Genomic DNA, 14501 nt, shown 5'->3' on the forward strand with positions numbered 1-14501 from the left:
TTTAGTATCTCCACACTCCCTATCCAGGTAACCATTGATCTGATTTCTTTCACTACAGATCAGTTCTGGTTGTCTTAGTTGTTCACATAAATGAAATCTTAATTTTTTTTTTTTGCATTTGACATTTTTTTTTCTCAGCAAAATGCTTTTGAGATTGAGCCACCTTATTGCATTTGTTAGAAGTTCCTTTTTTAGTGCTGAGTAATATTTATATGAATATTACAGACTGTGTAAGTGTGTTTCTGTTGGTGAGCTTTTGGGTTGTTTTGGTTCTTGGCCCTCATGAGTGATATTGATTTACATACATCAATATGTAAAGGGTATTTGAAGGGACATATTTACATTTCTCTTGGGCAAATATAGAGAAGTAAAATTGTTATAAAATATTGCTAAATGGTTATTTGAAGTGGTTGTACTATTGTTTTGTTTTGTTTTGTTTTGTTTTTGGTTGTACTATTGTACATTACCATCAGCAGCGCATGAGAGTTAACATTACTTTTTTGTTAACACTTGGTATTGTCAACTTTTATGTTTTAGTCATTTTAGTGAGTATGTAGTGATACCTCATTGTGCTATTAACTTGTATTTCCCTAATGACTAGTGGTTTTAAACATTTTTGTCATGTGCTTATTGGCCATTTTTGGAGGATTTTTAGATACTGCTTCTCATACACAGTTGATTCTTGAACAGTGTGGGGGGTGGGGTGCTGACTCCCCCATGCAGTCAGAAATCTGTGATTACCTTTTGACTCTCCCAGAATTTAACTACTAATAGTCTACCATGACTGGAAGCATTACTGCTTGGAAGCAAACAAGCATTTAAATACTTGTTAAAAAGACTCACTGCTGAAGAATGGAAACCCTTTTCAGGGGCGACTGTGTGGCTCAGTTGGTTGTCTCTCTCTTGGTTTTGGCTCAGGTCATGATATCAGGATCCCTGAGATCAAGCCTCCTGTCAGGCTACTCACTCAGTGTGGTCTGCTTCCCCTTTTTCTCTCTTGCCCTCCTTTGTGTGCTCTGTCTCTCTCTCACAAATAAGTCTTTAGAAAAAAATAGAAGATCCTTTTTCTTCATGCCTCAAACTAGCATTAAAATAATCTCTTTGATAATTGCACACACACGAAAAATCTCTATGATGTATATTTTGATGCAGAGGGTACAAGATATTTTAACATTGTAGTTGGTTTGGAAATTTGGAAAGAACTTGGAGGACCAATGGGGGGTGGGTTAAATTGTGGAAAGGTAAGCCTTTGGATCAGAAAGACTTTTCTTACTGTTTTTGGTCTGTGGGAGAACAAGAAAGAACCTATTTTGAACTGGAAAAGGAAACAGCTCATGCTTGCTGAGTCTGCTGTTCTGCCTGGAAGTGAGTGAGGTGGAGGTGAGTTGTACTAGGCCTGAGGGCAGGACTGGCTGCAGAGCTGAGAGCTAGGTCCTCAGTGAAGCTGGATGTGGGGGAGCAGTGTGGAGAGAGGGAGCAGGAATGAAGAACCATTAGTAAGTAGTGAGGGTTCATCCCAATGGTAACACTCGCACTTACATGAGCTTATGTGTTATAATTCATGTCAGAATACATGTAAAATCAGTATCTTGTTTCTTTGGGGTGGAGCTACAGAAACAACTTTGAATTGAGGGTGTGAGGCTTGCTATGTCTCCCACTGAGGCCTCTCAGCTGATCTGGGTTCCTCATCAAGAACACCCTTCTGACCAGCAGAACCTTTGTTCTTCCTCTCACTCCAGTGTTAGAAATTCAGGGAGCTGTGGAGAAGAGGGAGTGGGGCTGTGGGAGAGTTGAATCAGGCAGGGGGTGTGGTGGGAGGTACTGGGAACCAGCTGCTTCCATATTTTCCTTATTGATCATTTTTATATCATATACAAATAATCTGTATTTTGCTATTGAGTTGTAGGAATTTGTATATAATGAATGTATTTCATTATATGTATTTTTTTTCTCTTAATGTGTATGTAGCTTGTCTTTTATCAGTTTCTCTGAAGTCTAAGTATTTTAACATTGATGTTCATTGTCCCATTTTTTTTCTTTCATAGTGCTTTGGCCTAATTTTCTTGAACCTTAGTTTATAAAACTTTTTTCTGTGTTTTCTTCTTTATTCTTTATCATCTTAGCATTTACATTTAGGTCTGTGATCTATGTAGAGTTTACTTTTGTGTATGTTCTGAGGTGTAAGAGTCAAGGTTCATATGAAATAAATGAACCTTTGTGTTGTAGTTCATTTATACTTCTTGATACACCGGAAATGTTTTATTGCTGATAAGTTACTCATTTACCTTTTTATGTTTATGGACCACTGAGATCTTTTTTTCTGTGAAATTCACATTGGTTTCTTCATTTGGATTGGTTTTATCTTTTTTTTTTTTTAATTTGCTGGAGTTTATAATAGTCTAAATACTTCCCCCCCCCCCATTTTCAGGAGGTCTTTTTACTTTCTTTATTGTGCCCTTTAATGAATAGAAGTTTACTTTAATTTAGTCTCATATGTAATTGGTTTCCTTGAACTTCCATGCCCTGTTTTATAAAGATACTCTTTTATTGCCCTCTACTGTTTCTCTTGTTTTGCCTCCAGTATTTAAGTCTTATTTCACTTGCATTTGAATTTTATACATTGTTTGAGTAGGTGGCCAAATTCACTTTCCCCATCTGGAAAACCAGCAACTTTATTGAAAAGTTTGTCTTCTCATTAACACTTCATTTGATGACAAGATTTTTATTCTCTCTCTTTTTTAAAGACTATTTATTTATTTATTTGAGAGAGAGAGAGAGAATGAGAGAGCACAAGAGCACAGGCAGGGGGAGCGTCAGAGGGTCAGGGAGTCAAGGGACAGGGAGACCTAGGCTCTCTGCTGAGTAGGGAGCCCAACACGGGGTTGGGGGGAGAATATGAAGGGGGGCCTTGATCCCAGGACCCTGGGATCATGACCTGAGCCCAAGGAAGTTGCTTAACCAGCTGAGCCACCCAGGCGCCCAAGATTTTAATTCTTGATTTGGGACCTTTTTAAAGGAAAGCAGGTCTCTGGGACACTCAAAGTATTTTTGTTATAGCTTTACTGAAGCTTGCGTAAATATAACTAGGCATAAATTTAGTATGTTCTATTATATGGCTCTTATGCACTAAAACTAAAAACCAACTAAGAACTTAGATGTAAGCAAAGTTAGAAAATTAGTAAAATTTAGATTAATAAGGTCAACTTGACAGATAGTAGTGTTATATAGAAGCTAACTTAAGCATTTGCAACTTCAAGGAAATTAATATACGTGTATCAGGGTATTATTGTAATATATTGTTACTAAACTCTGGAAGCAGGCTTTATTGCTGTTGTCATCCACATTACTTTTGTGACCCTGTTAGTTGAAAGCCATTGTTTTTAGAGTGATGTTCTCCGCCTTTTTGTTGTAAAATCTCCACAGATATGCCTCCGTGTTTGATCATAGTATAAAGTATTTTTGTCATTTTTTTTTTTTTGCTAAAGCTCTATAAATGTAATTGCAGTATCTTTGTAGCAGAATGTTGAACTAAACAGGTTGTGTGATTTCTTATAAAGTGGAACATATTTCCTGTGAATAAGAGGTAACAGTTATAGCTTACTTTTAAATTAGTGCCCAATAAATATTATTTATTAGAACTTGTGAGTACTTTGCCTTATGAACATCTCTTAGAGCCTGGACAATTGAGAGAGAGAGATACTGCTGTGTAGTGTGATAACTGCTTTTGCAGACACTTTGAGACAGTATGATATACTGCAGTAATGATGTATTGTAATTATTGCTACCTGCCTTAGGAGTGGTTGTACTTTGTTGTGGTGAAGGTTTTAAAGCTTTCCAGGTGTGCTGCCAAAAATATTTAGTATTTGAATGCATGTTACAAACATAAAAATGTTGAGAATTACTAGATAAGAAGACAAACAGATAGGCTTAGTTATTGGACAAGATTTCTGTGAGCATGTCAGTTTTTGGTATGTGAACTTTTAGTACATGTATTTAAAATGTTCACCTTTGGGCTATGTTGTATAGTAAAATTTGGCTGCTAATCAATATAGTGTGTTTGTATTTGTTCACCGGGGGTATTTTCTAAGGTTTGTCTTTGATTTCCTGCTTTCTACTTTTACAAGGTGTCTTTGAGAGACATATATTTTCTTACTCATGTGTTAATGTTCATTACTACTAAGTTTGTATATTCAAAATCAAATATTACACCCTTACGTAAACTCTAGTTTCAGGTTTTCAGTTGCCTGTTGTATATTTCTGCTTATTCAGTTATCTCATTATCAAGTCTATGCATTTAATTATTATTTCTTTGTTTTAAGCAGATTGAGAAGTAGGTAATAACCCAGAAAGCTTATAGTTTAGTGGTGGTGGGAGCCAGAAATGCCAATATGATATTTGAAGTTAAATTAAGTATTTGTAAGATGTATTGGTAGGACAAAGAAGAAGATCTAAGAATAGGAAAAGCTTTGTGAAGGAGGGAGTGGTTGAAATGAAAGGAAGACTACTAGGTAGATTGACAGTATCATTCTAGGCAGAGAAGTCCATGAGCAAGGGAAAACAAACACAGCAATTTGGTGCCTTCTGTTGTCTACCAGTAGCTTCATATGGCTAGATATGGTATAATAAAAAATGTTTAGTCTTTTTCCCTGGTTTCTGCCACAGAGCTTCTAGAATCCTTGGAATTTACTGTCTTTTGTATCCTAATGAGTTAACTCCTTGTTGGAAGACAAGGCAGCTTCAGGTGTTGTTGTAAAACCAACCTCAGAAAACCAACCACTGTGATTAGTCTGGTGGCCAGGAGAAGGGCTGGAGATTGAGTTCAGTCACCAACGGCCAATGATTCAGTCATGCCTATATAATGAAATCTTTAGTGCCTTCCATACTTTTAATAAGTGCTCAATTAAAAAAAAAAAAAGCGCTCAGTTAATGGTAGTTCTAGGGTAGAACTTGGCATATATGGTTAATTTTCCCCTTCCTAGTTTTTGAGACTTATTCTCTTAAAAATACAGAATTATATCACTAATATATCATTTGAATATAAATAAAATATTGAAATAAATAAATAAAAATTTCTTTTAAGAAAGTTATATAAGTAAGGGTCCAATTAAGGCACAGAGACCACAGAGTAATTTGAATAGGAAGAGTTTAATACAAGAAAGTATTGACCAGTAACATATGATTGGCTATAAGAATGTAAAGAGAACTCTTAAGAATAGTGGAAGGAGTAAATTTGAGAGAGGTCTGCTCTCAGACTGAATTTCAGTTCTTGCTGTAGATGGTATAATTGAAGCCCAGTGGATAGGGACTTGTTTGATGAGGTACTAGGACGACTGGGACATTTCTTCAAATGTCTCTTACGGGTATGAGAAAGAAAGTCATTTAGAGCATATTTTATTAAACAGCACTATGTCTAGATGATTGGAGTTCCTAATAGTAGGGTGTATTATGTCTTTAATTAATGTGACCAAAAACTATATTTGCTTTAACAAAGGAATTGTGACACACATAGCTCTGAAGAATCATATAGTATTCTAGTTTGAGAGTTCTATGTAGAGCATATTTATTTTGTTTTATTAGTATGAGGGATTTTATTTTTGGACTGCAAGTTCATTGTGAAAACTTAAGTGTAGAAACTAGAGATACGTGAATATGTATTTTATTTAAACTTCAGATCTTGAAGTTCAAAGATATGATTTGATTAACAAAAGTTTTATTTACTTAAATGTTTTCCAGAATATAGACACCCTAATTTAAAAATATTGTCTATCCCAAAATATTGAGATAGTTGGGGTTTTAGAATGCATGTTCTCATAAAAACCATGTTTTATGGTGTTGAGTTCTTATTTGGCTTGGAAATGTATTTAACTCTGTAAGAACTTATACTATAATGCTGTGTAACAATATTTTTTTTTGGAAGTTACATTTGGAATTTCTATTTATAATGCATTTCAGTTATCTGCAGTTAATAAGGATGGGGCTTCTATTGGCATGGATATCCTGCAGCTGTTAAATTGGTTGAAGATTTGGGGTGGCAGGTAGGGACATGAACTGAGGTGAGGAAGGATAGAAACAAACCAACTATATTGATTACTCTTAGCTACCTATCTCATTTCTTTACATTTCTTCTTCCCTTTTTTTTTTTTTTAATTATATGAGTGTTTAAGATTGTAGCTCTCAGATTCTATAAAATGATCAGGAAAATCTTTCTAAATTCAGAATTTCTGGGATATTTAAGCCTAAATGTAAATAGTGAAGAATGAAAATGCATGCCTTCATATTTATATACCATAGAGGTATAGGATTAATTTTTTTGTAATACAGAAGTGCTATTAACCCAAAAAGATTGAGATAAGCCTTTCATCTGTGATGCTAGAAAATACAGAATTACCCCAACCCTTTATGGGGTTACTATGGAGTATTTGCAGTTGAAAATTTCAATGGTATTGTACTGTACACTCATATTCAAGTAGGGTTGACAGGACCAGAACTAGGAAATGAAACTTTCTATGGAATTCTAGATAGAATGTAAGAGAGTGTGGAAAGTTTGTTTAGTGAGTAGTCCTGATTTATTTATGTTTTTTGTTCTGTTTCCAATAATCAGTATGTTCTTTCCTGTGGATGAGTTCAAGGCTTACGATCTGACTTACTACAATTTACCTCTGCAGACTCCACTGTATTCTTTTATTTAGTCAGTAGTGCCTACCACAAGCTAGACACTGTACTAATTACCAGGAATACATTGATGAGCAAAATAGTCTGTGCTGTCTTGAGACTTGAGTCTGGTGATTAACAATAGTATATTATAATCTGTGGTAAGTGTCAGGAGACCCTCCAACCTTAACAGAAGGCAAGTAGTATATAAATTTGGGTTGGTAGATAAGGATAAAGAGAATGTTGAATAGGTGATATATTTTGAAATCAGGTTGAAATGTGGTTCTAGCACAAAAATGCTCCCATAAAATATTGGAAGAGCCTAGTGCACGCTGAAGGCCAGTGTCCTCAATCTATTGAATTATGTTTTATTTTATTTAGTTTTGGCTTCTATAGCTGGTTAGAGGCAGGTTTGGGGCTCACAAAGAAGCTTCATGAAGGACATATTTATGTATTTGGAATTATCTGTCTAGGAAGTTTGAGATTTCTTGTTATGGTGAGAGATAACATGAACTAGGGCAGTTTAGTGTTATCAGGTAGATTCAGAAGGTATTTGCAAAAATAGATGTATGTATGGTTGTGTGCCTTACAAGAAATAGTATGATTAATCCTTTCATTGATAGGTGACTGAAATACCACACAGTGCCTAGCAGTGCTTTAGTGAATGTGATCTTGAAGTTTAAGGATGCCTTGGAATTTTCTTTCAAATTAGGATTTTTTCTTAAAAAATTTAAAATTGTTTTTAGAAATCATTCTAAGAGTTGCCTTTTTTTCTCCTGAAGATGGAACTCTTTTGCACTAAACCAAATTTTATTTGTATTTGGAAATTCAGAAGCCATTGACTGACTTATGAATCATTCACCACTTAATGTAGAAAACTTTCCTGCCTTGTAGTCAGTGGTTCTCCGCTTTTTTGTACCATTTAGTATTTTACATGAAGATAGTATTGGATTTTTGCACTGAGTTTTCATTTTTCACTGAATCTTTAATCTCCAAAATCAACTGTAGAGAAAATATGGAAAGGGCACGGGCTGTGGAATTTGAAAAACCTGTTTTCATTCCTGTGTCTGTACTTATTAATCTCTTGAAGACTTTGTTAGCTATGAAATGAGAGTAGCTTTCTGGAGAATGTATGTGTGCCCGGGTGAGTGCGCACACGTATGTGTGCACATATTAAGTGAAACTATAAAGTGGAAGCACTTAAAACATTTGACATACTGCAAGAGCATAATTGCTTACCTTTTCTTTGGTCTAAGCCTGTGATTCCCCCCCCCCCCTTTTTTTTTGCATCCTCAAGAAGTTATATTGGTGTTAAATATACTGTATATTTACTGAAACAGACTTAAAACAGACCGGGAATTAAGTAGGGTCAATTGGGGAGGGAAATAATTTTTGTAGAACTCTCTGGTTCTTAATTTATATTGGAAGTACTGATGCTGCTTTTTCCCAGAAGTGTGTATAGTCCTGTATTTTGCACATAGTGGGCACTTTAAGTCATTCAATAAAAATTGCATTGAGGAAAGAATCTGAAGGCTTGCATGCAGTCTTGGTTTGTTAGCTTATTGAAGGCTTGCATGCAGTCTTGGTTTGTGAGCTTATTGATTTCTGTGGTGTTTGCAGCTGCTGAATTTCTTTGAACATTGTGTCTTGCCTTTCTTGGTCCAGCAGTATGAACAGATTGCATCCTCCTCCTTATATTGTAGCATATAAATCCATACCAAAAAGACCTCTAGCTCAGAAAAAGAGCTCTAGAGAAGGAAGTGGGTGGGATCCATCTTAGATCCAAAGTTGCTAGTCCAGGAGGAGAGAACCATATGCAGGACATTTTTAGTTGAGGATCAGGGTGTATGCAGACCAGAAGTGTGGTGAATAGAAAGGTGCAAACCTTGAAAGAAAGACCAGGGTCTTAATTACAACAGAAATAGCAACAACAAAAACATATAATTGTAGGAAGTGAAGGTGCAGGTTTTCAAAGACAGGAAAAGCACAGCTGGAAGATGCCAATTACAAAGGAGAAAACTACAAATAAGGTGGCTTATGTGCCATAAACAGAATTTTTCTCATAGTTCACCTCTTTTGATCTCTTTCCCATTTCTTGCTAACATAGCTAAGAAAATTTTTTCAGTTTTTCTCCTTCCCACTCAGCCTCCTTCTCCACCCCATTTTCTCCTCCTTGCTTTATTTTCTGTTAAAATTCATGAGATCATTGAACTATGCTAGAGATATGCCTGGATTTTTTTTTTAATGGTATTTAACTGACTTTATTACAAAAGATAAACAAGACACCGAACTATAGCTACAAGTTACAAAATTTCAAAAACGTTGCTTCCCTTCAATAAAGTACTCAGCATTCTTACTGCACTCTGTATCAGTCAACTCTCACCATAACAGGCTACTCCAAAAGTTAGTGGTGTACCGAAATGTTATCATCATGTTCACAGATTTTTTCAGGTTGGTTGGGGGTGGCTCTTCTCCACATGTGCCTCAGTCTTCTGGGGCACGTGGGCTACTCAGGGTCGTATTCTTCTTAAGAAAGTTGCAGGAGTTCAGGAGGGAAGTTCAGCTGTGCAATTATATTTCATATCTGCATGACTGTCTTTAATATGTCGTTGGTCAAAGTGTGTCACATGGCCAAAGTGTGTCACATGGCTAAACTCATCATCAGTGCAGCAAGGAAATAAATTGTCTTTCTAGTGAGAGGAAGTGAAAAGTGGTAAAGGGTGTGGATATAGAGATGAGAGAATTGGGAGTCTAACACAGGCTCCTGCAATCTTTTCTGGGCTTTACATTTGTGTTTAATTACATTAACACATTTACATTTGTTACATTTTACTTTGTCATTAATGTGTATACTATTTTGTGTTCCATCACTTTAGCATAATATTGATTTTGGGAAGATAGTTTCAATATAGGTTATATATTTGCTATTTAAAAATATTCAGTTTGGTTGACTCAAACTGTGCCTCTAGGTCCATCTGTATAGAAATAATCTGAGATGCTTATTAAAAATGCAGATCCCTTAGCCTTCACCCTGATCCCTCTGGAATCACATTCTGTGGGGCTAGGGCCTGAGAATCTTGATTGTTATCAAACTCATCAGGTCATTCTTCTGTACGTTAAAATTTAGAACCTCTTCCGTAGTGGAAGGACATTTGTATTGTTTACATTTTTCCAGTATTATATGTAATAGCTGGCAACATTTGTATAAATGACTGATTTGGGGGAGGTGTACAGTAGTCTTTCTCTATTCCATGACCAGGTAATTTGCAGTTGAGGGAAATAATGCTCTGTGTAAAGAATGGAGTTTGGAGTGCTATTGTTGGGGAGATTACATAGAGACATATAAAATCTTCTGTTTTTTTTTTTTTTTTTTTTTTTTTTCACTGAAATGAGACCTTGAATTAGATGAGAAGAATTTCTGTAAAATTTTTCTACATCTTTAATTTGTGATGTTTAGTATTGAGTAACTTAGTCATGTTTCCATTACTAGTCATTAGTAATATTTTAAATAAACATAGAAAAATTAACAGGTTTAAAGAGAATTCCTTTTTTACTTTGTTAAGTTTGGCAACTTGATTTTTTTACTTAACTGTTTTATTTGTCCTGGGATTTTATATGACCTTGTTTGTATACATTATTATTTTTATTTTATTGTTAGATAGTCTTGGTTATTTCATCTCTTTAATAAGGTTATTGGAAATGTTAGTTCATGGATGGCATGGTAGGTACTGCCTTGCTTATCTAGTATATGTTCTTTACTTTTCCTCACAGAGCCTTGATTTCATTTTCAAAGTGGCTTTTTGCCTAGCTGAAAAATACATTTCCCAACTTTCTTTGAACTATGAGTGGCCATGCAGTTTTCTTCTGCTCAATGAAGCTTTAAGTGGAAGTCACTAGATAGGGCTTCTTAAATATGTCAGAATGTTTTGGCTTATGCCCTTTGTCTTATGCCCTTCCTTTTATCGTACCTAGAGCTTGGACAGGATGCGTGAGGATGAGACATGGAATGACAGATATTTGATGAATGTCACATATAATAGTGTTTAGTGGGAAGACAGAAGGAGCTTAGATCCTTTTTGACATGTGGGAGGCCTTATCAGATCTGGATTGCCCACCTCCAGTCTAATTATATTAGAAAAAACAGACACTGCAGTATGTTGAAGTTACTATTTGGATGGGATTCTGGTACATGTAGTTGAATATAATTTCTAACTTCTACATGTGGTTTCTATAAAGATATTTAGGTGTAAGTTACCTCAAACCTGATTTTCAAATTGTTTCTTAATTATTCTTCATTTTATTTTGTAATTTGTTTGGGACCCATCAACTCTGAAGGTGTATACGTTACATATATTTAAATTATCAAGAATATTTTGAAATGCACATCTAACAATTCTAACAAATTTGTACATAATATATTTTAAAACCTTATTTTGAAGTAATCTTAATTTTTTTTAAAGATTTTATTTGTGTATTCATGTGAGACACAGAGGGAGAGAGGTGGAGACATAGGCAGAGGGAGAAGCAGGCTCCCTGCAGGGAGTCCCAAGTGGGACTGGATCCCAGGACTCTGGGATCTTGCCCTGAGCCAAAGGCAGACTCTCAACTGCTGAGCCAGCCAGGCGTCCCTTGAAGTAATTTTAAATTTAAAGTTGCAAGATTAGTACAAAGTACTTCTACTTTTTTTTTTTTTTTTTTTTTTTTAATGATTTGAGAGTAAATTCCAGACATCAATGCCCCTTTAAAACTTAAATACTTCAGGGTGTGTTTCCTAAGAAAAAGCTATTTTCTTTTTCTTTTCTTTTTTTTTTTTTTAAAGCTATTTTCTTACGTAACTATAGTGCAGGTATCAAATTCAGGAATTTAATATTAATAAAATACTAAGCAGTTCATATTCTTATTTCTCCAGTGTCCCAGTAATGTCCTGTATAGCATTTAGAGTTAGATGCAGTTTGGTTTCCCACATGCTTGACTCTCATGCCCCCTTTAACCTGGAAACTCACTCTTTGTCTTTTATGATACAGAAATTTTAAAGATAGTATAGTAATTATTTTGTAAAATGTCCCTTAGTTTGGATTTGTCTGCTGCTTCCACAAGTTTACATTCAGGTTATGCATTATGGTCAGGAATACTGGAGGTGATACTGTCTTCTTGGTGTATCATACAACATTGGGAGGCATATACTGTCATTTTATCCCATTCTGGGTAATATTAAATTTGATTACTTGATTAAGGTGGTATGTGTCATGTGTCTTCATTATAAAGTTATACTCTTTCTCCCTTTATAATTTGTAGGAAGAGAGTTTGAAACTATGTAACTATCCTGCTTTTCATCACACTTTTATCCTGTGGTTTTATCATCCATTGATGATTCTTGACTGGATTATAACTAAGATGAATGTAAAACATTTTCGAGAAAGATTTCATCAGATTCTTTTATTCTAGTGATGACTTCTTTTTCATTGAGATTTCTCTATTTCATAGTGCTAACAGTTTGGGGGAACTTGTTTTAAGAAATATGGAGATGGGGACGCCTGGGTAACTCAGTGGTTTAGTGCCTGCGTTCCGCCCAGAGCCTGATCCTGGGGACCCAGGATCGAGTCCCACATCGGGCTCCCTTCATGGAGCCTGCTTCTCCCTCTGCCTGTGTCTCTGCCTCTCTCTCTCTCTCTCTCTCTCTCTCTCTCTGTCTCTCATGAGTAAATAAGTAAAATCTTAAAAAAAAATATGGAGATGTAGGAAGGAACATGGTTCTTAATTAGGGATCTTCAGGGAAGTGTTTGGTAGTGGAATCCCATCCCTCTTTTTCTTTTTCTCTCTAAGAGAGTATAATAGATCACAAAGACCAACAGATCTGTTGCAAACACGGGCAAGTGATTAATTTTGCTTAGGAGCTTTTATGACACTAGAGAGTGAGATGATCATCTTCTTAGAATCCCCATGATATAATATACATACCTGGAGCAAGGCCTGTCCTTTGGCATGTCTTTTCAAACATCCTAGGTGAATGGATGCTGGCTGACCCTAGGGGTAGGGAGAGATGCTAGAGCTGCCAGGATTTCATTCAGTGACCTCAGCCCCTAATGAAGAGAGCCCAATAGATAAAACTGTTTTCCTTAATTCTTCTTAGGCTTAACCATTGTACATAATCACTCCTTTTTCTTGTTGGGAAGAATAAATTAGGCAGTGAAGAATGGGCCAGAAACTGTTAATTAGGTAAGAATTCTTGGGAAATAATGCAGAAGTTCCTTTTGGAAACAGAATGGAGTATGGCCTCCTTACAGCATGGTTGATAATAATAATTTTATAAATAAATAATAAAAAATAATGAAATTTGTTGAGTCTTTGTCAAGTTCTGTATTTTTTCTTCTCTGTACTAGTTTGTTTTCTGTTTTTTTTTTTTTTTTTTAACCCAGAGGCCACTTATTTTCTTATTCTTGTATATTCTCAGATTTTAAAGGGTAATGATTTCGGTTTTTCTCCTCTAGCACCAGCAGACGTTTTTGAATCAGCTGAGAGAAATCACTGGGATTAATGATGCCCAGATACTACAGCAAGCCTTGAAGGTATGACCTCTGTTTCATGGCATACAATTTATGTTACACCCTAATCTATACTGCCTACCATATTTGAAAGGTTTTTATTTACATATTGTGGTATAGTAGTAGAAATAGGAAAGAACTTTTATAATGTAAAACCCTTACTTAGGATGTAATGTTGAGCATATTAGTTTTTAGCAGCCTAATGTTCCAAGTACCTTGGAGTGACAGATAATCTTCCTCCATATGGGACACTTTTTATGGAAAATGGAAGGATATGAATCCAAATGTGATGGTTGATGGTACTCAAGAGCTATGATATTAGAGTTTAAATGAGGGTATAGGGTGGGTTGGGATGGAGAAATATGGGTAGGGAGAGGAGAGAGAAAATTAATAGAGGGTAAGAAACTATATTTTTTTCTTCTTCCAAGAAGAATTAAAACCTAGCTAAAATTTAACTCATTGTACCTTAGGAACATTCAAAAGTGATCCAGCCCTGCATCAGGCTCATTGCTCAGTGAGGGAGTCTTGAGATTCTCTCTGTACCTCCCCCCCGCCCCCACCCCAAATAAATAAATCCTAGGAAAAAAAAAAGAACTAGAACTGCATTTTAAAGTTATTTCTATTTTGCTACTAAAGGCAAACAGCAATAGAGTATTTTTGCTGTTGTAAGGCATACATAGAACTTCAGTCATTTGAAACTTGCTCCGTGAGATAAGTTTAATTGTAATTTTTGATTCCAGTCCAAAAGTTCTTCATTTGTTTCTAGAAATAATCTTTGAGGTGATTGTAATCATGATAATAATAACTAGCAGTTATTTAGGACCTATAGGTGATATACAAAGTATTTTATGTGGCTGACATTCTCCTAGTAACTATTGAGGTAGGTGTTACCTTTCATAGATAACACCTTTTAAAAGATAAGGAAACACTTTAAAGTGACTTGAGTAAGATCACACAGCTGGTATGTGGAGGAGCTGAATAGAAACCAAGCAACCTAATCCTGGAGAGCCAGTTTCTGCTTTTACTACAAGCTTTGCTTCAGCTTTTTTTTTTTCCTGTTAGGAAAATGATGAAATAGTAATGTTTAGAGTATTAATGCAGGGTTTATGAAGCAACTGTGAGTATTTGGAGAGGAAACAAAAATGTCATACCTCTGCAGCCCGAGTGGCTCAGCAGTTTAGCGCTGCCTTCAGTCCAGGGCGTGATCCTGGAGACCCGGGAATGAATCTCATGTCGGGCTCCCTGCTTGGAGCCTGCTTCTCCCTCTGCCTGTCTCTCTCTCTCTCTCTCTCTCTTTCTCTGTGTATG

General features: G+C 35.7%; 1 protein-coding gene across 5 annotated transcripts in view; it reads left to right on the forward strand.

Annotated features, from left to right (window-relative positions):
- The window catches only part of USP25 (ubiquitin specific peptidase 25), a 137247-nt gene that overhangs the window by 10557 nt on the left and 112189 nt on the right, over positions 1-14501 (forward strand). For all 5 annotated transcript variants that reach the window (XM_025450072.3, XM_035709188.2, XM_025450073.3 and 2 more), the window contains exon 2: positions 13140-13217. In XM_025450072.3, coding sequence (XP_025305857.1) covers positions 13140-13217 — 78 coding nt within the window. The remainder of the gene's footprint in view (positions 1-13139; positions 13218-14501) is intronic.

Source organism: Canis lupus, chromosome 31, assembly GCF_003254725.2.
Source record: "Canis lupus dingo isolate Sandy chromosome 31, ASM325472v2, whole genome shotgun sequence".
NCBI lineage: Eukaryota > Metazoa > Chordata > Mammalia > Carnivora > Canidae > Canis > Canis lupus.